Below are 26,329 nucleotides of genomic sequence, written 5' to 3' on the forward strand. Positions count from 1 at the left end.
TTGACAGTAAAGAGGTTCCTTTTCTGGACTTTAGAAACCAGTGAGATCCTGTAAGTCACCCAGATCCTTTTGAGAATCTTCACATGAATGTCCTTGTTGGGAGGTAATGGAGAGCTCAGGAACAGGGGCAGGGGACAGATGGAGAGGAAGTGGGTCACTTGGGAGGGGGTGCCTTTGAAGGTTATAGCCCTCTCTCTTCTCTTTCTGCTTCTTATCCACTATGAAGTGAGCAGCCTCCTCTGTCCCAGGTTCCCACCGCCACGGTGCTGTGCCCAAACCCATGGGTCAAGCAATCATGGACTGAGCCCTTTGGACCCATGAACCAAAAGGAGTCTTCCCTCTGTGGTTTCCATCCTGTCCTGTATTTTTGGATGATGAACGTAACTAATGCCTGCTGTTCAGTAAAAGCTGAGGTACAAATGACCTATTCAAGGACTTGTTGCTGGAAAGAGGGGTCCCTGGAGTTTGAGCAACACTGAGATGTGTTAAGAGGAAGAGAAATTATTACACACATTAAAGAGGAGGAGGGTGCTGGTGGCCATTCCCTCAAAGGAGGGCAAGGAAGGACTGCTAGACCAAAGTGCGACATTCAAGGAAGCACTGGGGAGATCAGGAAGGGGCAAACAGCTCGGTGTCAGAGAAGAGTGCACAGAAATCTAAGCAAGGAAAAGGAGGACTGTGCCAAACGCCAAGCCGAAGACAGTCACATACAATGAGCGTCTCTGTGTCCACAAGAGGGATGGAGAAGAATTATAGAGGCAAGATGGGAGGTGGGTGACGGGGGGACCAGGCTGCTGCACAAACCAGTATATTTGCTAGACAATGAAGGGGAGTCAGCAGGAAAATATTTTTTTAGATAAATAATTTTTTTTATTTAGAGAATACTTTATTAGTTTTTGTAATCAAGCCCACGTAGATAAGACCTTACATATTTAATACAGTGCGTTACCCCTGTACAAATGGAAAAAACTTAAGTTCAACATTTCTAGACCAATATGGCTGTTAATTTCTGTACAGTGCCAACTCAACACAGTAAACGGGGATACTTTTTTCCAAAGTTGACAGCACAGCTAAAGTTTCCAAAAATTCAAATTATATATCTGTGTATATATATATTTATATTTATATAAAAAGACCAATAATAGCAGTGTGTTATGCATCAACAGCAGCAACAGCTTTTCCAGGTTCTGCAGTCATCTGAACAAAACTGTAGAGACATCCAGCACACTCCATTAAAAAAACAAAAAAGTAAAAAAACAAAACCCCAGAAAACAGCACAGTTATGTTACTCTTGTGGTACCTGGCACCATTTTTTTTTAAATTAGCTTCTCAATCATCATCTGGAAAGAAAACATTCTGAGCAACATCATTAAAAACAGCTCTGATAAAGCACAGTCACTACTACGTATCATAAAGCAGGTACAAGCTATTTTACATCCACAGAGGTATGATACAGTACTGTCCTACATCTATAATACTAGAGAATACAATTTAAAAGGCATTATTTGAGACTTGATTCTACTTTTCCAGCAGAGGGCCCAAAGGATGGTGTGACACAGCTTTGTAAAGAAACATACTCTAGACAGGATTTCCTTTCACTAGTGGCACAGTTCTAAGGATTCATTCTCTCCATGAATGTCAGCTAAAACCGTTATTAAAAAAATGAAATATCCCTAAAACAAAACCGTATAACCACCGGATTCACATTTGGATGTGAGGTTATGTTTGTGTGCTTTTCTTCTCTTTGTTTTGTTGCCAAGACGATTAGTTTCTTGCTTCTTCTAGGGTATAGCTTGCCTCCTTATGTTGGGCTTTACCCTTTATTATCCTTTGTAGTGCTGGATTTGTAGAAAGATACTGTGTAAATTTGGTTTTGTCATGGAATATCTTGGTTTCTCCATCTATGTTAATTGAGAGTTTTGCAGGATACAGTAACCTGGGCTGGCACTTGTGTTCTCTTAGGGTCTGTATGACATCTGTCCAGGATCTTCTGGCCTTCATAGTTTCTGGCGAAAAGTCTGGTGTGATTCTGATAGGTCTGCCTTTATATGTTACTTGACCTTTTTCCCTTACTGCTTTTAATATTCTTTCTTTATTTTGTGCGTTTGGTGTTTTGACTATTATGTGACGGGAGGTGTTTCTTTTCTGGTCCAATCTACTTGGAGTTCTGTAGGCTTCTTGTATGCCTATGGATATCTCTTTTTTTAGGTTAGGGAAGTTTTCTTCTATGATTTTGTTGAAGATATTTACTGGTCCTTTGAGCTGGGAGTCTTCACTCTCTTCTATACCTATTATCCTTAGGTTTGATCTTCTCATTGAGTCCTGGATTTCCTGTATGTTTTGGACCAGTAGCTTTTCTGCTTTACATTATCTTTGACAGTTGAGTCAATGATTTCTAGGGAATCTTCTGCTCCCCAGATTCTCTCTTCCATCTCTTGTATTCTGTTGGTGAAGCTTCTATCTACAGCTCCTTGTCTCTTCTTTTGATTTTCTATATCCAGGGATGTTTCCATGTGTTCTTTCTTGATTGCTTCTATTTCCATTTTTAATTCCTTCAACTGTTTGATTGTGTTTTCCTGGAATTCTTTCAGGGATTTTTGTGTCTCCTCTCTATGGGTTTCTACTTGTTTATTTATGTTTTCCTGGAATTCTTTCAGGCATTTTTGCGATTCCTCTCTGTAGGCTTCTACTTGTTCTCTAAGGGAGTTCTTCACGTCTTTCTTGAAGTCCTCCAGCATCATGATCAAATATGATTTTGAAACTAGATCTTGCTTTTCTGGTGTGTTTGGATATTCCATGTTTTTTTTTGGTGGGAGAATTGGGCTCCGATGATGCCATGTAGTCTTGGTTTCTGTTGCTTGGGTTCGTGCGCTTGCCTCTCGCCATCAGATTATCTCTAGAGTTGCTTTGTTCTGCTATTTCTGACAGTGGCTAGACTGTCCTATAAGCCTGTGCATCAGGAGTGCTGTAGACCTGTTTTCCTGTTTTCTTTCAGCCAGTTATGGGGACAGAGTGTTCTGCTTTCGGGCGTGTAGTTTTTCCTCTCTACAGGTCTTCAGCTGTTCCTGTGGGCCTGTGTCTTGAGTTCACCAGGCAGGTTTCTTGCAGGGGAAAAGTTGGTCCTACCTGAGGTTCCGAGGCTCAAGTGTGCTCGTGGGGTACTGCCTAAGTCCTCTCCGCGGCGGTAGCAACCGAGAAGATCAGCGCCGCTCTTTCCGGGAGCCTCCATGCACCAGGGTTCCAGATGGCGTTTGGTGTTTTCCTCTGGCGTCTGGATGTGCGCAGAGTGCAGTCTCTTCTGGTTTCCCAGGCGTGTCTGCCTCTCTGTAGGTTTAGCTCTCCCTCCCACGGGATTTGGGTGCAGAGAAATGTTTATCCGGTCTGTTTCCTTCAGGTTCCGGCGGTGTCTCAGGCGCAGGGGTCCTGCCGCTCCTGGGCCCTCCCCTACGGGAACTCAGAGGCCTTATACAGTTTCCTCTTGGGCCAGGGATGTGGGCAGGGGTGGGCAGTGTTGGTGGTCTCCTCCGCTCTGCAGCCTCAGGAGTGCCCACCTGACCAGGCGGTGAGGTCTCTCTCCCACGGGGTTTGGGAGCAGAGAGCTGCTCAGGAAAATATTTTTGATGAATTCCATGTTTTGACCCGAAAGCCACTGGAGGGCTGCATCTTCCAAACCACCTTCAGCTTGATGTGTGGTAACAGAACCCTAGCTTGTGAGGTCTTGGGTGACTAAGGTGCTCACTTCCACAATGGTTCATCCTCAGATCATCACCTACTTCTCCTCTGAACGTACAACAGGGAATAATGAGATTGATCCCTTTCATTCCAAAGGCTTGTAAACCGATGCTGTCATAGCTGCACTCCGTCCTCCCAGCTACTGCTTGGCTACTCTGGAAACAGCCTTCCTAGGAATGGGAAGGAGCCAGGAGAATGTTCTCAAAGGCCTGCAGAAGCTGCAAGGTGGCCATGGCCTTTTTAGGACCCTTTCCCTGCATCTAGTAAGGCTTATCGCCAACTGGTGACACACACAGATAGGTGTGCTCCTTGTTTGTGGCAGGCATCCCAGACCTGGGTGCTTCCAAACCTCTATCGGTGTTAGAAGGCAAAGCCATTGGCAATAAGAAATTATTAACTGGTGGGCCGAGTAGATGGCTCAGCCTGTGAAATTCTTGCCTTGAAGGCATGAGGTCCTGAGTTCCAGTCCCAGAGCCTACATGAAAAAAGAAGTTAAGAAGCAGACAGGCAAGGTAGCTCTAATCCCAGTCAGGCCAGTCCGTCATCCCAGCAGTGGGGAGGCTGGTTGCTGGGGCTAGCTGGCCAGTGGTCTAGCCTACTTGGCAAATTGCAGGGCAATGATTGACCCTGTATCAACATAAAGATGAGGATTGCCCCTGAGGAATGATATCTCTCACCCCCATACGAGTGCACACCCTCCCACCCATAACCGTATACATATGCAACCATTGCTTGGATTACTTGACAGTTCTCTTTATCTCTTCATACTTACGGCTCAGAAATAGAGGAGTTTGATCTTCCCCTATCGCCCGTTCTGTATGTAGGTGATGCTGGGTAGCAAACCAGGGCTATACTGATGCAAGGCCAAGGATCTACCACTGAACTTACTCCCCGGTCCCTCTCCCCCTTTATGACTATTACCAGAGAGGAGAGGAATTCAGAACCATTCTTCTCCTCATTTGGGCAAAGCACACATGAGACACCTCAGCCTTGGGTTCTCTTTAGTCCTCTGTGACTCTCTTCCCCTCTCTAGAACGTTCCGCCAGTAATTCCACCATCTCTCCTAGGAGTGGAGTCCAGAATGCACTTCGAAAAAAGGCAAAAGCAATATGGCTCACTATCCCGGCCCATTTACTCACGGCACCATCTAGGATTGTGTTTAATAAAAACAAAGACACCCATTACATGCTGTGGGAAAGTGTAAGTCAACAGGTGAAGCCAGTTTCCCAGGTTCTCTCCTTCCCTGATCCCTGCCCCCAAGTGGTGAGGAAATAGCTCAGGGGCTGCCATCTTGGTTGGCCTCCCTCACTTTGAGCTCTAGGGCTTCTGTCTCTTCACTCCCAGGCCAGGTGTGGTGCTGCCCCCATACACTTATGTGTTTGAGTGCTTGGCCATTATGGAGTGACACGTGAATGTGTGACCTTGTTGGAGAAAGTGTGTCACAGTAGAGGCGAGCTTTGAGGTCTAAGAAGCTCAAGTCTAGCCAATGGGACACAGTATTATTCTTCTTTTGCCTCTGCACCAAGATGTAGAACTCTCAGGTCCTCTCCAGCACCATGTCTACCTGCATGCTGCCATGATTCTCGTCATGATGACAATGGACTGAACCTCTAAAACTGTAAGCCAGCCCTGACTAAATGTTCTCCTTTAAAATCCTAAGCAAGACATCTGCTGGCCTAACCTAACCTCAACAAAACGTAGGGCTGAATTTAAGAAGAGGATTTCTGAGAGCAGCCCTGAAATTATTCCTGGAGACTGTTTAGTAAGGGGGTGGAGGAAATGAGAAAAATGCTAGAAGTTAAGCACCGTCTTGGCCATTGGTACTGCTATGCCAGTTACTGCTAATAATACAAATGTTCTTTATGAAAAGGCTTCTTGGAAAGTCTGGTTTAAGAGTAGAAAGGTAAAACCAAAATGCTAGATTAGGACAGACACATCAAAGGTAAAAATATGAAATTTGTCAGTTAGGTAAGACATTTTGACAATTTTGAATTAGGCAAAGGGGCCTTAAAAATTGTGAGGTCAAATAATAAATCCCCGGAGACTAGAGTTCAGAGTAGTAATGCAAGAGAGACTTACTTTATTTTACTGCAACATTCAGCTGGACGTCCCAAAACATGTTCACATTAAACTCAGTGGAAAGTGCAGATTCCCACCCCATCTACTCCCGCGCACGCACGAAGTCCTCACAGTCAGCACTGCCATGTAACAGTGGGGCACTGGTTACGGCTGATGAGCTACCTTGACACGTCACCATGCCTCGGGACCCACCCCGGGGTTACGTCAGGAGTCACTCTCTGTGTACGCTTTATGGATTGCGGCGAATTCACACTGCATGTTTTCTCTACTGCGGCACCATTAAAGGGTCATTCCAGTACCTAGTGGCGCCCTGCTCTGGCTATTCCACCCGTTCCTCTCCTCTAGCCCACGGCAGCCGTCAACTTTTAACTCTCGGCAGAGTCTTTATTTCTCCCCCAATCTTGGGTTTGGACTCACAGACCACGTAGTCTTTTCAGAGCGGCTTTTTTCGCTTAGATCTCTGCCGTATCTTTTCTCTATATGTTACTGCCTACATAGCTCTTTGCTTTCCACGGCTGCGGTCCTCCTGTCTGAGTTGATCGTGGTTTGCCTATTCGTTCACCTGCTAAAGATCGCCAAGTTTGCTTATTCGTTACTTTAGAAAAAAGAAAAAAGAGAAACAAGGATAAAAGTAGTAGCGGACAGAAGCAAACTAACCTTCATGAGCTGATGAGCGCAACAGGACTCACTCATTGGCAGCCTTAGTGTTTGCCTGCTTCATTGCCCTCTCAGCCAGGGCGCTGCCAGCTCACAGAGTCGCTCTTAGGCCTGCGGTAGGCTTCTCCTGGGTCCTCTGCCTGAAAGACAAGGTCAGTCAGAAGCTAAGTATGCACTAACGGGGATCTTAGCTATAAACTGAAATGTCAGTTCTGCTATAAAGGATGTTCCTGGGGATACCGGCATGCTAGGAGCAGGACCAGGGTTTCTAATGTGGAAATACTGCTGCCAGGGCCACTGCGAAGATCAGCTATAAAACTTGGGTGCAGAAGCCCCCAAATCATCAAGGTTCTGACTGATGCATCTCTATTAAGACTTACTAAAGGGTATCTGCACATCCAAATTTGGCATACTTCATTTTATATAAATGGATATAAGTACGCATATACATGTGTATTATATGTATACAAATATGTATATACATGTGTGTATTATATGCACACTGTACATATAATATGCATATAAATATTGTGTTATGTTTAATTAAGTGCATGCAAATGTGTACAATTTTTTATTACTTTTACTTTCCCCTCTCCTGCCCTCTCCTGCCCTCCCCTCTCCTGCCCTCCCCTCCCCTGCCCTGCCCTGCCCTCCCCGCCCTCCCCTGCCCTCCCCTGCCCTCCCCTGCCCTCCCCTGCCCTCCCCTGCCCTCCCCTGCCCTGGCCCTCAAGTCTCTTGAGGGTTAAGCACATCTCCCATTGAGGCCAGACCAGGCAGCCCTCTGCTGTATATGTGTCGGGAGCCTCATACCAGTTGGTGTATGCTGCCTGGTTGGCGGCTCCGTGTCTGAGACATCTCAAGGGTTAGTTGAGACTGCTGTTCTTCCTATGGGAACTGAACTCAGGACCTCTGGAAGAGCAGTCAGTGCTCTTAACCGCTGAACCATCTCTCCAGCCCCCAGTGGTTGGGTTCTTAGCTGGAGGTATTAGCATAGGTACATTGGCAACAGATGGGGATGTATCTGGTTCTGTGGCCTGGGTAGGTGGAGAAGCTTGTGCTATTGTTACAGAGCAAAGGGGCGAGAGTATTGGTAGATATCCTACAACGCACAGAACATCACCAACAAGAAAGGATTTGCCAACCCCAAACACCAAGTGCCATCATGGAGAAAGCCTACTGTGTGCTGGCTGCCATAGAGTAAGGCCTACTATGTGCTAGCCGCTGTAGAGTTGCTGTCTGAATGAGAAGTCATCAATGCCAGTGAAGCTACCTTGAGGACTGAGGGCTGGGGGATTTCGAGTTTCTGAATTACCTTCAGTTTGATTCTGAGATTTTTAAATTGCTTTTCAAAACAGTCCACTGAATAAAGAAAGAGGCTTTATATAGTTCATGTATGTTTTTCTTTTTTGGAAATGGAAGCCATGATTAAAATTGGCATTTTTGAAACTCTAATTGCTAGTTACTGCTTTGCTGCAGGAAAGAATTATTTCCCAGATCAGCCAGATGGGAAGTCTTAAGATGAGAAACTATCAGCCAGCATTCATACTCCAACCACGAGAAAAATTCTGTTTATCCATTTTTAATTCTGCTTAAGCAGTAATACATTTCTTTAATTGATTCCTAAACGGCTATTAATTGGCTGACTAATTTTCTAACGCTAGGCTTAATCTCCCAAATCCTATTAGATGGTGAATAGTGAGGCTGAGTTTTATGAAAAGGAAGGTCTGCTCATCAAGGAAGTCATAAGCTGTCATGGGAACAGACTGGGTTTGGCCACTATACATGGTCCTCCAGTGGTCATTACAAAACTCAAAATAGTCTGTAGAAACTTAAAATGTCCGCTTTCAAAACTCATTTCTGACTGAAATGTAGCTTCGTATTTTGGTTCACATGTCAAAAACCAGAGCAATACAAAAGCCTCCAAGGCAAGTATGAGGAATTCAGCCGCCTTTTGCTGGTTGCACCTCCCACCTGCATTACTGAGTCCTTTCCTCTTCGGTTACTCCCAAAGCAAGGGCCAGAATGGCGGAAAACACTCAGGAGAGAGAAGCGTCCGAGAGAAGGCCACAGTGGTTTCTTTTGTTACCTGTGAGCCCATAGAACCTTCTCTCTCTTACTGATGCTCTTGACGAGGGCTCTGGGTCTAAGGAGCATTCAGACAGGAAGAAAGGCTCTGTTTGGAGGGCCTCATCTCAAAAGCAAGCAAACAAACAAACGGAAAAAAACATGGAAGTTTCCTTTTATTCAAGTCTCCAGAGAGCTACTCAGAAACAGCCACAAATGGAGGTACATCTCTTGCTAGTTGCTTGTGTTTGACAAATAAAGCAGTCATCGAAATCACGGAGCGTGCGCTGCTTCTAAAAGCCCTATTTGTTTGACATAATACAGCAGTGGGACGGCTAGGCAAATAAATGGCATTACTTAACATAATCACTTAATGTTGTGCAACCAACATCAGGTCTCATGGCTTTCTCACTTGCAAAGAATTCAATGATAATAAAGCCGATTGTTAGTGTGAAGATATAAATTGTTCAGTAGTTAAAGTTGTTAATGACGGCCAAAGAGCACAAAGGAGGAAAAATGGGCTTTGGTAGCCCAAATTCATTGCTAATTGCCTGTGCATTCATCTCGGGCTGACCGGGGCTAATTATCTAATTAAACTGAAGGCTGCTGGCTTAGAGGCATCCACTGGTGCTGGGATGCTGGTTGTCAATTACCCCAGCACGTCTCCTTGAAATGTGTAGTTAACTCAAGGCATGTTTTGCTTCTCTCAACAGCAATACATGGCATTCTGATTGCATGATAATTTGGGCTTAGAAGGGAAATTTTTTTTATTCTTTTGAAAAATATGCTGTGGAAACTCAGAATAATGACAAATGCTTTCAACGAGAGCTCCCGTTCATTCGGCGCCATGATCTATATTCTAGAAGAGTCGATAGAATCTACAGCAGCTAAAACAATACAACGTGACACAAAAGAGAAACCAGATCATTGTTGTATGCGTAGCTGAGTGTCCCCTGCATGGTATTTTCAAAAAGACAGTTAAAATGTCTTTTGTAGCGCTCCACGGTGGTTCACAGTATGAAAACACATGGCTTATTGTCATTTAACCACATTTCTTTTTAATCTGGAAGGAGAGTGTTTTGCAGGCGCCCCACTTCTAAACTGTTCTGTGATTTCTCACATTTTCTCTAAGATGATACATCAGGGCCCCTGATGACAATGTGTGATTCACCTGGACACCAGCGTGAACTCCTGACAAGCCCACATGACCACTCCTGGGATTGGGCAGGACCACACACAGGGCTTGTGTATGCTTCTAACTAGTCGAGCCTGAGGTGTGTGTGTGTGTGTGTGTGTGTGTGTGTGTATGTGTGTGTGTGTGTGTGTGTGTGTGTGTGTGTGTGTGTGTTTTAACTGACTAAGTTCAATAAAAAATTGCCTGAGTTTCTACCAAATCCCTGCCTGTTCTGATCATAAAGACTCGTGGCAGGCAGCAAGGCACTGTTCCTCCTGTGAGCCCCTCCCACTCTCAGGACCAGTGTCGCATCTTTCCTTAACAAATGCACATTTACTCTGCTCATTCCTTTTCCAAATTTTATTTCTAGGGAATAAGTCAATGAACATGGAAGGCAGTGTGGCTCAGGGTGGCTTTGGTGACCAATGATTGTTGGGCATCCAAGTTTTCAGAGTTAAGTTCCCCCATAGCTGGGAAAGATGGCTTACTCAAAATACTCACAAGGTTATCTCTGAAAGAAGCACATGCAATAGCATAACTATTTTAAGTCTTCCAAATGCATTAAATGTGTTTTTAAGGCGAATTACCAAGGATGAATTACCAAGGTGAATTACACACACACACACACACACACACACACACACACACACACACACACACGAAGAGGAAGGGCTAAACAGAATCCTACTAAGGAAGAACTACGGATTTCACAAATCAGAATGCTTAGAGAATTAGATTGCAGCCTGCTCACTATTCCTAGGGACTCTGATCCTAAATGCACACATAGTTCATGACCTTGCAGAAACACAAGCATCCTTTGGGGAAGGCCAACTCCCAAGGAAGAACAGCTTTATCCTAACGAGCACTTTCCAGCACAGGCTCTGTTCACCTGCAAGCTCACAGAACCTGGGAACCCTCGCCTGCCCTTTAGCAGTCACCATTGAGGCAGATGCCAGGAACTAACACACAGATATTTCCTCACAGAGAGGAAAGCCAACTTTTCCTTTCACTGCCTCTTAAGCTGAACATCAACTGTTTTACCACTTGTGTTTAGAATCTGTTAATTAAAATAAATAGAAAGTAAAAAAAAATTATCTCTCCACTTCAGCCAGGAGGAAAAGGACAGATGGGAAAGCGGAGGAGGTGGAGATGGCTGATGTCTTCTTAGGGGGAAGAAAAACAAAAAGCATGGAGGGGGGCTGAGTATTTAAGAGAGGTACACTGTGTTTGAATTTAATTTACAGTTTGTGACTATTTTGGGTCTGTTAATAGTCACATTGCTTAAAGCACAAAAGGACAACCTCTCCAGTATCAAGCTGGTAAGGGGGCCATTGAAACCACATATCCGTTCTCAAAGGGGCATGCCTGGTTGTTTCAGTCAGGGTTACTATTGCTCTGATGAAACACCATAACCAGAAGTAAGTTGGGGAGGAAAGGCTCCATTTGTATTACACTTCCACATTTTTGAGCATCACTGAAGGAAGTCAGGGCAGGAACTCAAACAGGGCAGGAACCTGGAGGCAGGAGCTGATACAGAGGCCATGGAGGGGTGCTGCTCACTAGTTTCCCTCTCTGTTCCCATGACTTGCTCAGCCTCCTTTCTTACAGAACCCAGGACCACCTGTCCAGGGATGGTACCACCCATAATGGGCGGGGCCCTCCTCCATCAATCACTAAGAAAATGCCCTGCAGGCTTGCCAACAGTTTGACCTTATACAGGCATTTTCACAATGAGGCTCCCTCTCTGATGACTCTAACTTGTGTCAAGTTGACATGCAACTGTCCAGTACACTGGCCTTTGGCAGCATGTCAGGCTGCGCAGAGCGAAAGTTTCTATTCTTTAGCAACATGTGGGTGTACCTCACCCCACCTCGGCCTGCAGATTCCCTTAATTTTCATTCCTTTCTCCCTTGTCTTCTTGGAACAAGTTGGTGAGGAAAGGAACCAGCTTAAGTTCTTCCCTATCCCAATCCTACATACACAGGTCCATAGTCCAGCTTCTTAAACTGTGGCGGGTAGACTTAGATTTTTTCAAAACCTACTTTAATTATGGTTAACACTTCAACTTCCCTCCTAGCCCACCCCCCACCAGTGGTAGGGAAAAGAAAGGTTAGTGGGGAACGGGGATTATGGACCTGTTCGGAAATAGTTCTTTGGGGGTGATTCCAATCTTCATTGTCAGCAGTCCTTTTCACTATCAAAACACCAAACACCAATCAGCATCGGCAGCTGGATCCAGAAGAAACTGCAAGGCCCTGCAGATCACCAGGAGTCCACAGAAGCAGCAAGAAGCAGCTAGAATACCACCAGAGGTTCTTTGGTGTGCTTCCCTCTATGAAGTCACAAGCAAGATCAGGTGAAGAAAGCAAGACAAAGAAAGCAAGGCGAACCAATGCAAGAGCGTCATCAGCAAAGACCAGTGTCAGGGAAGCCCAATGATGATCAGCAAAGAGTTGCAAAAACCAATGGAGAACATCATCCACTGTCTGTGGAGTTGTACTTATATTCTTTCCAAACACCCCGTGTCCTCTCACGTGTCCCCTCCAGCAAATCATCGCATGCCCTTTCACCAGGCAGCTTCCCGTAAAACACCACCATGGGTCAGTTCTCAACAAAACATCCTCTCATAAGACGGTTTCCCAGAAAATATTACACGACACGACTGAATCTCAAACAAAATGAGAAATTCCCACTTCAGTGGGTTGTGACCCAGAAAGTGTTGCATAAGTGAATGTAGGAGGTGGGCATAAAAAAACATGTCAAGTAAAGTTTTTGAATGCACAATGACCAAACACTTCTTCAAAATCAAAGGCTTACTCAGGCCAAGGCGTGCCTAGCAGTGCTCGCCTGTGCTACACTGGATGACATCACCGCAGCCTTGGTTCTGACTCCCTGTGAGCACTCCACATGCCGTCACACCATGCCCCACCAGTGAGCATCGCCTCCAACACCTTGTTCAGAGTCCTGCCTGCTGCGTGTTGTAAAATGACTGCAGGGTTTTCGTTGTACACACAGCATTCTCTGCTCTTCTGACATGATGGCTGAACTAGGGAAAATGGGGGCTTTCTGTAGTTTTAACCACTGACCCTCAGCACATTTCAAATTAGTTAGATTACAGTGCTGGGTTTGAAAACTGGCCATTTGAAGTGCTGACTTGAGTTTCATTACAAGACAATATTTTGATGTAAGTTTTGGGTTAGTATTAACGTAGAATGCTCAGTGACTTCTGGCACAACCCTGAATGCACTTCTGTCATTTTGAGGTGCTCTCAGCACAGGCGATTATGAAACAAGACTATTGACCAACTCGGAAAACAGTGGGAAGAAACTCTGTGTCCCTAGTATTAAGCATTCAGCCAAAAGTATTCCTTTATGTAAAAGTAAATAAATACCCTATCTCCTTAGCATGCAAATCTGCTTTCCACTTTAATGAATGGTAAAAATCCCATGGATTCCAAATGGGTTTGTTGTTGTTATTCCCCACCCCCATCCCCTTGTGAGCTTTTTAAGCACAAGTCTCACTTTGTAATCTGGAATAGCCTCTACCCCTTGGTGATCCTCCTTCCTCAGCCTCTCCAGTGATGGGATTACAGGAGTGAGCCACCACACCTGGCTCTACAATTATTTCAAAGTAAATGTCTCTATAAAGAAATATCAGTAAACATTTGGCTTATAAATCCAGTTCATGCACCTTTATACCCAGGAGTGGAGTAAACATGTCTGGCAAACAGGAATCACAAGTGGGAAAAGATCTACAGAATCAGCCAGAAAATGGTGTCTATAGCTTGTGTAACACCACAGACATCTGCAGTGTACTGGGGTAAGGACCACCTAAGGTCGAACCCAGTGCCAAAAGTCTCTGCACTAAGGAGACAGCTTCCACACCAGAGGAATGAGCATGAGTCCAGAGAGGCAAACGAAGCAGGAGGAGAGGAGCTCCTGAGCCAAGATCTTAGTGAACATGGCCTAGGTTAAGAGGACTGTGATGCCTTTAAGTGAACAGAATGGTGAAAGGATCTGTCTTGTTTGCCTGCATTGTTCTCATAATGGCCCCTTTCTGCGTGTTGGCTAAAGGAGATGCTAGACAGAAACATGAACATCATCTCCCATAATCCCGCCAGGGGTGCTCTAGTGAAGTCAGGTGACACCGAGATAAAAAGCCGTGCATCCAAGTCTTCTGATTTGGTAATTATTTATTTTTCTTACAACGTGATATTCATTCATAATATAGGATGAGAAAACGTGTTTTGAAATCTGGAAAGGAATATGAATACAATACGAACCCCGAGTATTTAAGAATAACTAAATATAGTCTAAATATGTGTCTAAAATGGGAGGGGGTGTTAACAGTTTATTGACTGTCTTCCAGCAGCCCAGAGTGCTAATAATGTGGAACTCTTCCACCCGAGTCCCAGTGTGACCAAGAGATGGGCAAAATGGAATGTAGAGAAAGATCTGTATAAAAGTTGAGAGATTATCTTGTGAATAAAGGAAAATCAGTCATCATGAACTGAAGAGGAGAAGAAGAATGAAACCCAAAGGGAAGCCTAACTCCCAAGGTTTAAATCCTACTAGAGAGAAGGGAGCTAAACAGACAGGGGCAGGGCTAGCAGAGAGGGGGTGCTAAATACCAGTGGGGGACTCTGCCAGTGACTTTCTCATGAACGAAGCAACTTGATAGTTTATTTCTGCTTCTGTTTGCTTCCCTCCCCCTTCCTAAATTTAATGGCTGTGGGCAAAAGGTGGGATGTCAGCTTTCACAGTCTTACCTATCACTGCAGGTGGAAAGGCTACTTTGAAAGAGACTGCCTAAAGCAAGAGCTTGTCAGAAAGCCCTGCTTGCTGGACCTCCGAAGCCAAGGCTCTGTGCTCACACCACCTCTCCTGTCTCCCTGGAATCATTTCGTCAACTTGGGGTTCTCTATGCTTGCCCACCAGCAGTCGCGCCTGTTTAAAAATAAAGGAAGCCAGTCGAGCCCCTTCCAGCTCTCTAAAGGTTTCCTGCTGTAATTATAAGCAACCCCCTCCCTCAGCTGTGAAGTATTCGTAGTAAACTACTCCTTCACCTTTATCTCCACACAACTCCCAGGAACCCTGAAGCCTTTCTCTTCCCTTTCTGATCCGGCCAGTCCTAGTGGGACAGGCTGTGTCCTAACACGGGAACTACAGCTCTGAGTGGCACAGATAGCTTTAAGCAACCTCTCTGTGGACTCTTGGGACCAGAGAGCTTTGCTGTTGTATTACATGACTTTCTGAAGCACAAGGAGACACGGTGTGAGATGAGAGGCTCTCAGGCGAACGCTGTCAGAGTGACTCTGGGAGAGTAACATTACCCTGTTCGCCTGCACACGGAACTGTTGTGAAGGGGAAGCTTAAGATGGATGGCGTTTTGTTGGAGCAAACATGTGAAGGAATGCTATGCTAAAATGAACACAGATGTGAAAGGCTAAGGCAGACTCATGAAGGAGCGTTTCAGTAGACATAAGAGAGATGTTCTGTAAAGCAAACACATGAAAGGACACATGATGAAAGATTTTATTAACAACAACATATAATATACATATATATACAAACATAACATATAAACTATATATACATACATAATATATTATATATACATAAATAATATATATATCGGTCTGCCTTATATTGTGTAATTGAGCTGTATTTGTTGGAATGTTATAGAGAGAAACACACCAAAAAACTTTTGATGCTGTATGATAGTTTATTGTTGCTTTTAAGGGCTCAGGCTGACTGGATACATGTGCTGAGACAAGACGCGTCGAAGACACATGATGTTTGGACTCCGTGGAGTGATGGAGACAGCTTGGCTTGCTGATAAACAGCTAGCTGGGCAACGCTTGTGGGTCTCCTGTCTTCACTGATCTTCCATTCTCTGAGAGAGGCCCTGCTGAGAACTTCTCTAGTGTTCCCATTGGTCCCTCCTGCTGACTCGAGCTGAGGCCTGGCTGTCTCTGCTAGATCTCATGTCACCACTCTTGCTAACCCGACTCTACCAAACTAGACTACTGATACGTCCATAAGAGGTTTGCAAGTAAATCAACCTGTAAACTGAATTACTGATTTCCAGACAACACAGATGAAAGTTGCTCCAAAGCTCCTTTCTAAACAGGTCCCCTTCTCCTGTATCCTTCTTTACCACTACCTCAGGTAGGTGATGGGTCACAAGGAAAAGTTAAAACCTTTAAAAACCATCACTAAAAATAAAATTTATGAAAACTTAGTTACACTATCATGAGTTGAAAACACCTTTTTATCTGAGTCAGACATCATTTTAAAAAATTATTTCCGTGTATGGGTGTTTTGCCTGGATATAGCCATGCAGTGCATGTGTGTGATACCTAAAAGACCAAAAGAGTCTATCACAATCCCTGGGACTGGCGTCAAAGATGTCAGTGAACAATTATGTGGTCCAGGTCTTCTGAAAGAGTAGCCAGTGATTTTTAACTGCGGAGGCTCTTAACTGCCATGCCCTGATATTTCCCATAGCTAAGTTTTTGAGACGTGGAATAAACCCAGTTCTTACCCCTAATAACTGAGTGTAAAGCCCCACACACAAGCACCTATGACCCTCCGTTTTCTCCCCATGTGTACATCAGTAAGAAATCTCCCATTCACGTCTCTGTACTGTAGAACCCCCGCTTCGTTTGTTATCACTGCCAGACTGAGGAGTTTGTAAGTGAAGTCATTCCTCATGGCTGGGAGGTCGGAGAGCATGGTGCCATCTGGCAATGCCCTTCCTGCCATAGCGTACACGGCAGAGGGTAGTAGGCTATGTCTTAGTGGCAGGGGGTAGCGTCCCACAGTGAGAAAGACAAGCATGCAAACTAAGTTGCTTCTTAGGAAAGCACTGATGGCATCATGGGACGACACATCAATCTAACTACTTCCCAAAGGACTTTGCAACTATCCTGGATGGTACGGATTTGGATACTGTGTGTTCAGTGTATGCTCTTAGGGATGGGCACAGTTGCTAGTAAATTCCTTGGGAGATAACACCTTGTCCCTCCATGTTCCTTGTTGAACCTCCAAACACTAACCACTATTTATTGACAATATATTCCACACGTTCCAAACTTCTCCAAACGTTTCTCCCATGCATCTTCCCAACTCTTGTTACCGTTTCTCTTTTTCTAGGTTTCTTTTCGTTTTCACTCTGACAAAGAAATGAGAAATAAAGACTATTTTTAAAGGCCAGGGATACAGAATCCTGCTCAGCTGTGCTACTGTGGGGCAGAAAGCATAGCAAAGGGCTTCTTCTTAGCATTTTGTCTAAGCTCCGCCCCACCGTTACCTGGCAACAGCCAGGCGTACCTGACTCACTATAAAATGGGCTGCTTGCCACCTCTGTGCTCCTTTCCTTCTTGCTCCTGCTCTGTCCCCTAGCTCCTTCTACATTCTCTCCAGGTGCTCATGGCCAACCCATACTTCATTCCTCCTCCTCCTCCTCCTCCTCCTCCTCCTCCTCCTCCTCCTCCTCCTCCTCCTCCTCCCCTCCTCCTCCTCCTCCTCCTCCTCCACCTCCTCCTCCTCCACCTCCTTCTTCTTCCTCTCTCTCTCTCTCTCTCTCTCTCTCTCTCTCTCTCTCTCTCTCTCTCTCTCTCTCTGCCTTTCTGTCTTTTCTTCCCCATGCCCTAAATAAACTCTGTTCTATACTATACCACCATGTGACTGGTCCCTCAGGGGGAAGGGATGCCTCAGCATGGGCCCACTGAGGCATCCCCTTTCCCCATACCTTACCATATCTCCATCAAAACATATCCCTTCTCGATCTTTTTATAAACACAACACTTCTTGTGGGCAAACCCCTTAGGTTCCGTATCCTTCCTAGGTGCAGCTCTGAAGGACAGCATCAAAAGAAACTATGAAGGTCCTGCGAGTTATAAAGGACCATATGCCAACAGCCACTGGATCTCCAAAACTTCAACACACACAGAAGATTCTCATACAGAGTTTAATGTAATTTGGGAACAGCCCTTTAGACAAGTATTCCCAGTGTTTCCTAGGAAAGTTGTCTGGAAACTTCATCAGCTAAAAGATGAATAGTGAGGGCCCGAGTGGAGGCATTACTAGGTCAAACCAACAAAAATAACCTTTCAAAGCTCTGCTCTAAGACCACATTCTGTTTCAGCACTCACTGAATGCCTAAACCTATTAGTCTTTAAAGGGTAACTTGTAGCCATTGTAGGCATCTTAATAATGCCTATTGTCCTGTGGTAGTTACTATGTTCCCAAGGGTGCCATTGGACATTTGCAGACGTATCTAATCTTCCAGTTTACAGAAGAAACACTTAGTTTCATTTATGTACTTGCAGACAACTATTGTGGGTCTGTGCTCTTTGGTCTATGTCTCCTATTAATTACTCTTTGTTACAAGTAAAGCCAGTAAGGAAAAAAAAATCTGCATGTGAAAACAAAAGAACTCTCTCTTAAATATTCCTTACTTTATTAATAAACTGCACGGGATTTCCTTGCACAATGAACTTCAATAGTGCATTTAAGAATGGCACATCACCAGCTTCTAAAACACAAGTAATCTTAAGGGCCCATTTATGTAGCAAATAGTTGCTCTTACAGTCACTTACAATGGGGTTAGCTCATCATTTACAGATCTCACAGTGACGCCCCCCCCACACACGTGGTGCTAATCTAGTGGGCATCTCCCAACCAGAATTCTATCATTCACCCCAATACTGAATCAGAAGTCCTGGGGTGTAACTTCTAGAATCACTCTTTAAGCTACCAAAGGACTTTCGGTGAGAAACTATGGTTCAGAAGTCTGGTGACACCAAAACCAGCACTCTATGAATGAACGAACTGAGGACTTGGGAAGGTACGCTGTGCTCAAAGACACACAGCTTGCGAGCAGCACAATAAACTGCAGAAGCTAAGTCGTTGCGACCCTTGGTTCCATGAAACGCCAGTTCAAATTGTGCTTCATTAAGTTGCGTTTACCGCGATCCTATATGTGCACCTGCGACTTAATCCCTCGTGTACAGCCGGAGAATAATAGTCAGTGCGTACTTCTTAGGAGTTTCTGTGAGGGTTTATTAAGACAATACTCATTATTTAATGTACTTAACAAGGTACCTAGAATACCTCACTTACTGGCTAGCTTACATAACCCACTAAAAAAAAAAGCCTGCATGTTTAACTGAAAAGGACTGCCTGGGCCACTGCAGTTATAAACCCATGTTTAACTCTGAAAGTCCAAGAAGACCTTAAATTCATCATTAAGATTTCAATTCATGGTATCTACTGTCTTCTTTTGCCAGCCATTACCTACGTCTGTAAAGCCCAGGGAATAATCACTCTGCGGTGACCTAACTCCATAAACTAGCCCGATGGTTGCATTGCACTAGAGGCTCAAGACAGTGATAATCTACTCTGACCAAATGCCTCTACCTCAACTGGTGTTTCTTGGGGGCTCCGGGGATGAATAACCACTAGCATAACAGAATCCTGGCCATAGTTAAATGGCCTCTCAAAGCCTCCCCCGTTATCGGTGAGTCAAGGAGCAGCGTCATCAGGCCCAGCGGCAAACAACAGCTGCGCACAGCTGTGCAGGGTGACCGCTTTGATTGCCCGCCGGACCCCATTCACCTCCTAAGAAACAGAAAAGCACAAGCGCCATCCATGGATCTCCGCGTTGCACACAGTGTGGCCTAAGAGAAGCTAAGGTTGACCCCCCAAACCTCATTCCCAGGGAGCAAAGGTCAAAGGTAACCCCGAATGACCCAGCCGGCCCTAGCCGCACCAGAAGGTTAACGACCCTCTTGCTCCGTTTTTCCCAGCGGCGAAAAGCCTCCAACAGCTGCCGGAAGTGTGTCAACCCGCCTGGAGGGATGCCGGGAGTTGTAGTTAAATGGCTATACCTTTTGCATAATAGTTAAGTTTTATCAAACAATAAAACCCCCTGAGGATGCGGAGAATGAACTAACGAGCTGCTTGCTTTCCGCCAAGTGTTAAAAATCCTGGTTTCCCTTCTCTGCAGGACGCGTTCGCGCAGCGCGCAGCGCGCAGGCGCAGACTTGGACTACAAATCCCAGCGTGCCTTGCGGCACTCCCGCCGCGCCCGGCTGTCGTCGTTGGTGTGGGCCGCGTGAATGGATCTCCGCGCTTGAGGCAGCGCCTGGCACGGCCCGCGCAGCGCCTACCTGTGCCCGGAGCGTGAGTGCGGGCAGCGGCCGTGCGCGTGCGCACTCGCCTTCGCGCGCGGGCAAGCGCCCGACCGTTGGCGCGCTAAGCGGGCGACTGTGCAAGGCGGCCCCGCGCGCCCCGCCGGCTGGTCATTGCGGTCTCCCGCCTGGCGCGGGAGCCGCGGGCAGCCGTGGCGGCCGCCGGAGACCGCAAGGGGCGGCGCAGAGGCGGAACGGGCCGGCCGCGAGCCGCGCAGGAAGCGCCAAGCATGCCCCGCGACAACATGGCCTCCCTGATCCAGCGCATCGCTCGCCAGGCTTGTCTCACCTTCCGCGGCGGCTCGACGGGCTCCGAGGCGCCAGCACCCGGCTTCCCGGAGAACCTGAGCCAGCTCAAGAGCCTGCTGACCCAGGTTCGCGCCGAAGACCTCAACATCGCACCGCGCAAGGCGCTGCCGCAACCTCTGCCGCGGAACCTCCCGCCGGTCACTTACATGCACATCTACGAGACGGAGGGCTTCAGCCTGGGCGTGTTCCTGCTCAAGAGCGGTACGTGCATCCCGCTGCACGACCACCCGGGCATGCACGGTATGCTCAAGGTGCTGTACGGCAAGGTCCGCATCAGCTGCATGGACAAGCTGGACACGGGGGCCGTGCATCGGCGGCCGCCGCCTGAACAGCAGTTCGAGCCCCCGCTGCAACCTACGGAGAGGGAGGCCGTGCGACTGGGCGTACTGCGCTCCCGGGCCGAGTACACCGAAGCCAGTGGTCCCTGCGTACTCACTCCACACCGGGACAACCTGCACCAGATTGATGCGGTGGACGGGCCAGCCGCCTTCCTGGACATCCTGGCCCCACCCTACGACCCGGAGGACGGCCGGGACTGCCACTATTACCGTGTGATGGAGCCCATCAAACCCAAGGAGGCTTCCGGCTCTGCCTGCGACCTTCCCCGAGAAGTATGGCTCCTGGAGACCCCACAGGCCGACGACTTCTGGTGCGAGGGAGAGCCCTATCCAGGCCCCAAAGTCCTACCCTGAAGCTCCTGCCGCCCGGGAACTGTGGGCCCTCTCTACCTACCATAAGGGCTCTTCTCTCTCTGTCCCCTCGCCTGGACGATGGATTTACTGAAATGACCAGCGCCACGTCTTGAGCAACCTTGGGGAGCACGGCCCACTGGAGTATAGCCACCACCGGGCACGGTTATGGGGGCGGGTGGGCGGGAGGCTAGGTTGATTCCTGGTTTTGTCACTGCCACCAAGGCTTTGATTTAAAGGAAAGGGGCAGGGACCCTAAAGCGCTTCCACCGTAAAGCCATAAGGAAAACAGTTTGGTTTTCATTCTCTACAAAATACACTAAGTGATTTTGAATCCCTCTTCCCTTCGGTGACTAAGATTTGTTTTTCTCCTGCCCACAGGACTTTTGCTCCTTAATAGTTTAATTTATTATTGACTGTGCATGACCTTGTATTGTTTTTTGTTTTGTTCTTTTCTTTTTTTTTTTTTTTTTTTTTTTGGTTTGGTTAAAAAAAAAACAACATACACACAAACTTCCGGGCTTCTAAAGCAAGGAGTTCTGAAGAGAATCTCTAGCGCTAGGGTTCACCCTCATAACTCTGCGTGTTGAGGATGACTTCTTTCTCCCCTAGCTTGGTAGCCACTTCTGGTGTACTCAGGTAACCTTTAGTAAGAAGCTCACATATGTGAATTCTCTGTCAGGCCCTTAGAACTCATCTTCCCCTTGAGTCTCAAGATCTGTCATTTAAACAGATTTTGTTGTTGTGGTTGGGGATTTGCCTTTGAAGCAAAGACTACATTATCCTCAACTGACTTTTTTTTTCTTGATATACTTCAAAGATGATACAGCAATTATGTGTTTTCTAACCAGAAGATTCAGAGGAGCTGACTCTGCTCTGCTTCCAGATAACTGAATGTAATTCACCTGTTGAATTCCATACTCTTATTACTTCCAGCTTCTTCCTATGAAAGGAGAAAGCGATACTCTGACCGATCCTTTGCCTTCTCGGAGCAGCCTGGAGAGCATCTGGTTCCTGCAGTGTTGCTGGAGATGGTGCCCCAGCATTCCCTTAAACACGAGCCGGTGCTGGCTCCTAACTAACTTTTCTTGCAGGAAGAGGTAGAAGGTGTGTAGTACCCTGGGAGGGGCTCTGGATGTGGGCTTCTTGCTAAGCAGGCAAGCCCTGGGCTCAACCCTCAGTACCACATAAAGCCAGTGTAGCACACAGCTTTAACTCCGTCCCTTAGGAAGTAGAGGCAAGAGGACCAGAAAGTCAAGGTCAGACTTGGCTACGTAGTGAAATTGAGCAGAATCTTGGATGCATGAGACACCTTCATATAAATGTGTGTGTGAATATACATATATATATATGTGTGTGTGTGTGTGTGTATGCACACACACACACACACACACATACATGATGGATGCATGGAATAGATGATTGATAATTTAACTGCTTTAGGGCTCCAAGATTGGAGATTAAACCCTTACCAACCCTTGCAGCATTATGGCCAGCAGAGGCTCGGCACGTTTGCCATGTTTACAGCCGCGTTGACACTAGATTCTAGCCATGGACCACCAGTTTTCCCTGTTTACTATGTATAGGGTTCCTTTTTATCACAGGCCTTTTCATAAAGACAAACTAGAAATCAAGTGTGCCCAGCTGTCGTCTAAGCCCTCTCGATAGCTCGTGTGGCAATAGAATATAATAATACCTGCAATAAATGGGGACGTACTATCATGGGTGGCAAGTGTTTGTTGACCTGGTGGAGAAACTGCTTTTAACTCCATGTATCCAGGTTACACATCTGGACTGAAGGGGTGTTTGTTCCCAGTTCAATCGTTTAAGTACGAGGTAGCAGATTACTGATGGTTTGGCTTGTGGCTTTTTGTTTCATTTTAATAAGAATGAAAACAACAGACCAGTGGAAACCTGCTTTAAACCTGACACAGGATCAGCCCAACGCGCCTCCACCAAGGCTGCGAGAGGTCGAGTTCCTTCCGATCATGATCTTTAAAATGTCTCTGGATCCTCGAGAAGCAGCGATCGGAGCCACTTGTTTGAAAATCTAGATAGGAAGGGATGATTTTAAATTTGATTCTTTTCATAGGAGAGTAGTGAGGGTAGTTCTCAGCCACACACAGTTTCTGAGTGGCAGCAAAGGCTGATTCACTTAAAAATTGTCGAGAGCCATGTGCTTTACGGCGTGTTCTGGGGGGACTTCAGTGGAGCCTGTAGAAGTAATAAAAAGTATTAAAAAGGCTTTCATTCCAAAAAAAGAAGGGGAAATGTTAAAGGTTTGCTATAAGCAATTTGGAAGGAAGAAAAAATAAACCTAAGGTGCTTTTCAAAAGAGTAACGAATTGTTCTGGGCTAAAACAGCAATACTGTGCTCATTAGTTCAGTAAGAATGGCGAAGCTGTCCTCTCGCCAATACACTGAGTAAATTCATGGTGAAAACCACGTAACATGTTTTAATGAGCCACTTGAGGGAGAACACGCTCATTGCTAAGACAGTGTGCAGAAAAATCCTTGCACGTCTATGCATCAACCGTTAGCTATAACTGCTGCCGTTGTCTTTCCCCACGGCCTACAACTGTGGTCTAGAAATTGGGATAAAATTCCCTTCTTTTCTTGGGAAAGACCAATGAGCACAATGGTGTTAGTCACTTAATTTTTCTGATGAATAATAAATGCAATAACTAGCTCCTGGTCGAGAAGCTGTCTGTTTGTTTGTCTGTCTATCTAAATATTCTTGACACTTTGAAATGTCGTAGTTCTATCAATGACCAGTTACATTGACGTAAAATTTCTCGAACCTTTGATTGACGGGTCTTACTACCACATGCTGCTGCTTACATGAAAAAGCCTGCCTTTTAAGTAATGTGTTTCCTGTGTCTGTAGGAGTGAGTTCTCTGAGTTTTTAACATGACTAGAGTCCCACTGTCAAAATGTACACCCACCCCCCAACCCCACCCCACCCTGCACTGTCTTGTAGACATCTGGGAGAACCTGCCTGCTAGCATTGCAAATGAGTCTACTTGTTTAGCTCTCCTGCCCAACGTGGTGGGTACCTCCTCCCCTCCATCCGCCGCCCCCCCTCCCCACTTCAGAGCTCTGCCACCTTCTGACAGTATTCACTCCTGTACCTGCAGGCCTGAATTCAGAGCTTAGGGTTACACAGAACCCAGATTGGTCCGTTTCCCTGAGGTTTCTGCTGTCAAAGGAGATCGTTTCTTAGTGATACCCAGTCTTTCAATGCAGGCATATTTACATTTCTGAGTAAAACCTGTGTATTTATGGGAAATAAAGGCATGTTTAAAATTACATAGACGTAGTGTTGCTTATTGCAAAGTGGAGAAGGGGAACCTAACTATAACGATATTTTTTGAGGGTTTTTTTTATAATGATATTTTAGTCATTGTTGAAAGCTCACAGTTTAGTCCATAATGTTTTACCAAAATCCAATGGTGACCCACAGATTCCCAAAGACCAAGACGTGGTGAAAACAGTTGTTTTCTTGAGAGTACTCTTTGAAGCAAGCCTACCGAAAATACATCTGAGAGTATTTAATGTCTAATTACACTATTTTGCTGTAGCCGAAGAGGCCACTTTTGTATTTAACCTAAAGAAAACAAGAAAACAAAGTCCACTTTTATCCTAAAAGAAAAAAACTTTAAGGCTTATGTGTTTTTGTCTCTTTGTCTTGTTTCACTGACTCGATGGTTGTTGTTTGGACTGGCAGCATTTTAGGTGTCTGTGTCTGCCTGCCTTCACACACAAACGGAAGTGTTACCACAGTTTAAAAATGTTTATAAAATAATTTGCCTTGATCTCATTAACAATTAGGGTATGGAAATTCAATAACCTGGCTTGAGAAAGTTACTGAGGTTTAATCAGATGTTTTTATTCAACAAATCAAACCATCTCAGGCCTGAATCTTTAAGGAATCACTCTGTACAAAACCTACCAGAAACATTCTTGGGGGGCAGGGGGAGGGTTAAAAGAACCAGATTTACCTTTCCGTAGTGATTTCTTAGGTAAATCTTTACAACGTTGTGAGAATTGCCCTGAATACTTTTAAGCTGCAAAGAAAGTTGGTTAAAAATACCGACTGACCTGGGGTACTAAGTCTTAAGGCTTGTTGAGGTTTTCTACCACCCCAGCACGGAACTGATTACTAACCGATTAGCTCTTTTTGTCTTGTTCTTTAAGTGATGCTTAGTCTTGCTTTTAAAATCATGGTTTGGGTGATCTTGATTGGAGGTGGTCCAAAATTAAAATTTTAAAGATGGTTAAAACCTGCACAAAATGTAGGTGTACAAGATCTTTAAATAATGAAAGTTTTTCAGGAGGGAGGTATTGAGAAGTTACCACAATGTGGCCTTGCTTTTTAGTTGCCAGTATTGGATGGATAGCAGTAATACTCTTGACAGTTGGCAAGTCTGAGTCCAGAGGGGAACTATAAGATAAGAAAAATCCCACACTAGAGGTTTTGAAATCTCTATTTAGGCGTTCTGGAAAGAAGTTTCTCATCCATGAAAGGGGGATGAAGGAAAGAGATTGGGGAGGGGTGTGGTACTCATTGCCTCCTTAAGTTGAATTTCCACAAAGGGTCACAAAGATGTGGCCATTACTCTAAAATACAAGCCCTTGATTAGTAGCGGTCAGACTGAGGGACTTTATAGGGACCAGAAGCAAGGGAGTTGTTTTCTGTTGCGGCTGACTACACCAGCAGATTACATTGCCCAAGAAGCAGTGGATGTTAAAGTATTTAGGTCCAGATTTTCAGGGTAATGATGCTAACACGGTCTGTTGGCTTTGTAAGATAAATGGGTAGGCCCGGTTATATTTTGTGTTTAAAAGAAAATCATGAAAGGTTCCCAGTAAAAGAAACCTTAAGAGTTTTATATCAGGTGCCTTGGAGGAGGCAATTTAAACGTATTAAGTTAATACGTTTAAATTGCCTTGAAGTTTTGCAGTCTGGTGTTCACCTTTCTTAAGCTATTCTGAGAATCATTTCTAGGTCCACCAAACCGGTGACAAATGATCCCTCCAAATACGGGCAACCATCTGAGACGCCAGGACCAGAGAGAAATTAGTCCTGGGGTAATTCCTGAAGCCGCCTCATTAATGTTGGCAGCAGCAGTGTATGAGTAGTTTTGATCTGAAGGGATGATAGCTCTTTGAAAAAGTTTTCTGTGGTTCTAAGATTAATCCTGGAACCCAAAAGTCATTTCTAATTTGACCATGCCGCCACACTTTCCACAAAGCCACAGCTCAGAGCTCCATGCTGCGGTCAGAAAGCACCTCTGAGGTTGTCATCTCTGAGTAGGCATCTGTTTTTAAGTATGTTCTGGAGCCCAGTCAGGAGCAGAGAAGCTATAGGCTGTTATAGGGGACAGAACAGCAAGTCAGGGCCTCCTTGCTAATTCAACGGGGAAT

The 26,329-nt window shown here is 45.5% G+C and overlaps 1 protein-coding gene across 1 annotated transcript; it reads left to right on the forward strand.

The window, feature by feature from the left end:
• Positions 1 to 20,067: 20,067 nt before the first annotated feature.
• On the forward strand, positions 20,068 to 21,236 carry Ado (2-aminoethanethiol dioxygenase). The gene has a single exon (NM_001107626.3). The coding sequence runs from the start codon at positions 20,135 to 20,137 to the stop codon at positions 20,903 to 20,905; it is 771 nt and encodes a 256-aa protein (NP_001101096.1). The 5' UTR covers positions 20,068 to 20,134; the 3' UTR covers positions 20,906 to 21,236.
• Positions 21,237 to 26,329: the final 5,093 nt, after the last annotated feature.

Source organism: Rattus norvegicus, chromosome 20, assembly GCF_021556685.1.
Source record: "Rattus norvegicus strain SHRSP/BbbUtx chromosome 20, alternate assembly SHRSP_T2T, whole genome shotgun sequence".
Lineage (NCBI taxonomy): Eukaryota > Metazoa > Chordata > Mammalia > Rodentia > Muridae > Rattus > Rattus norvegicus.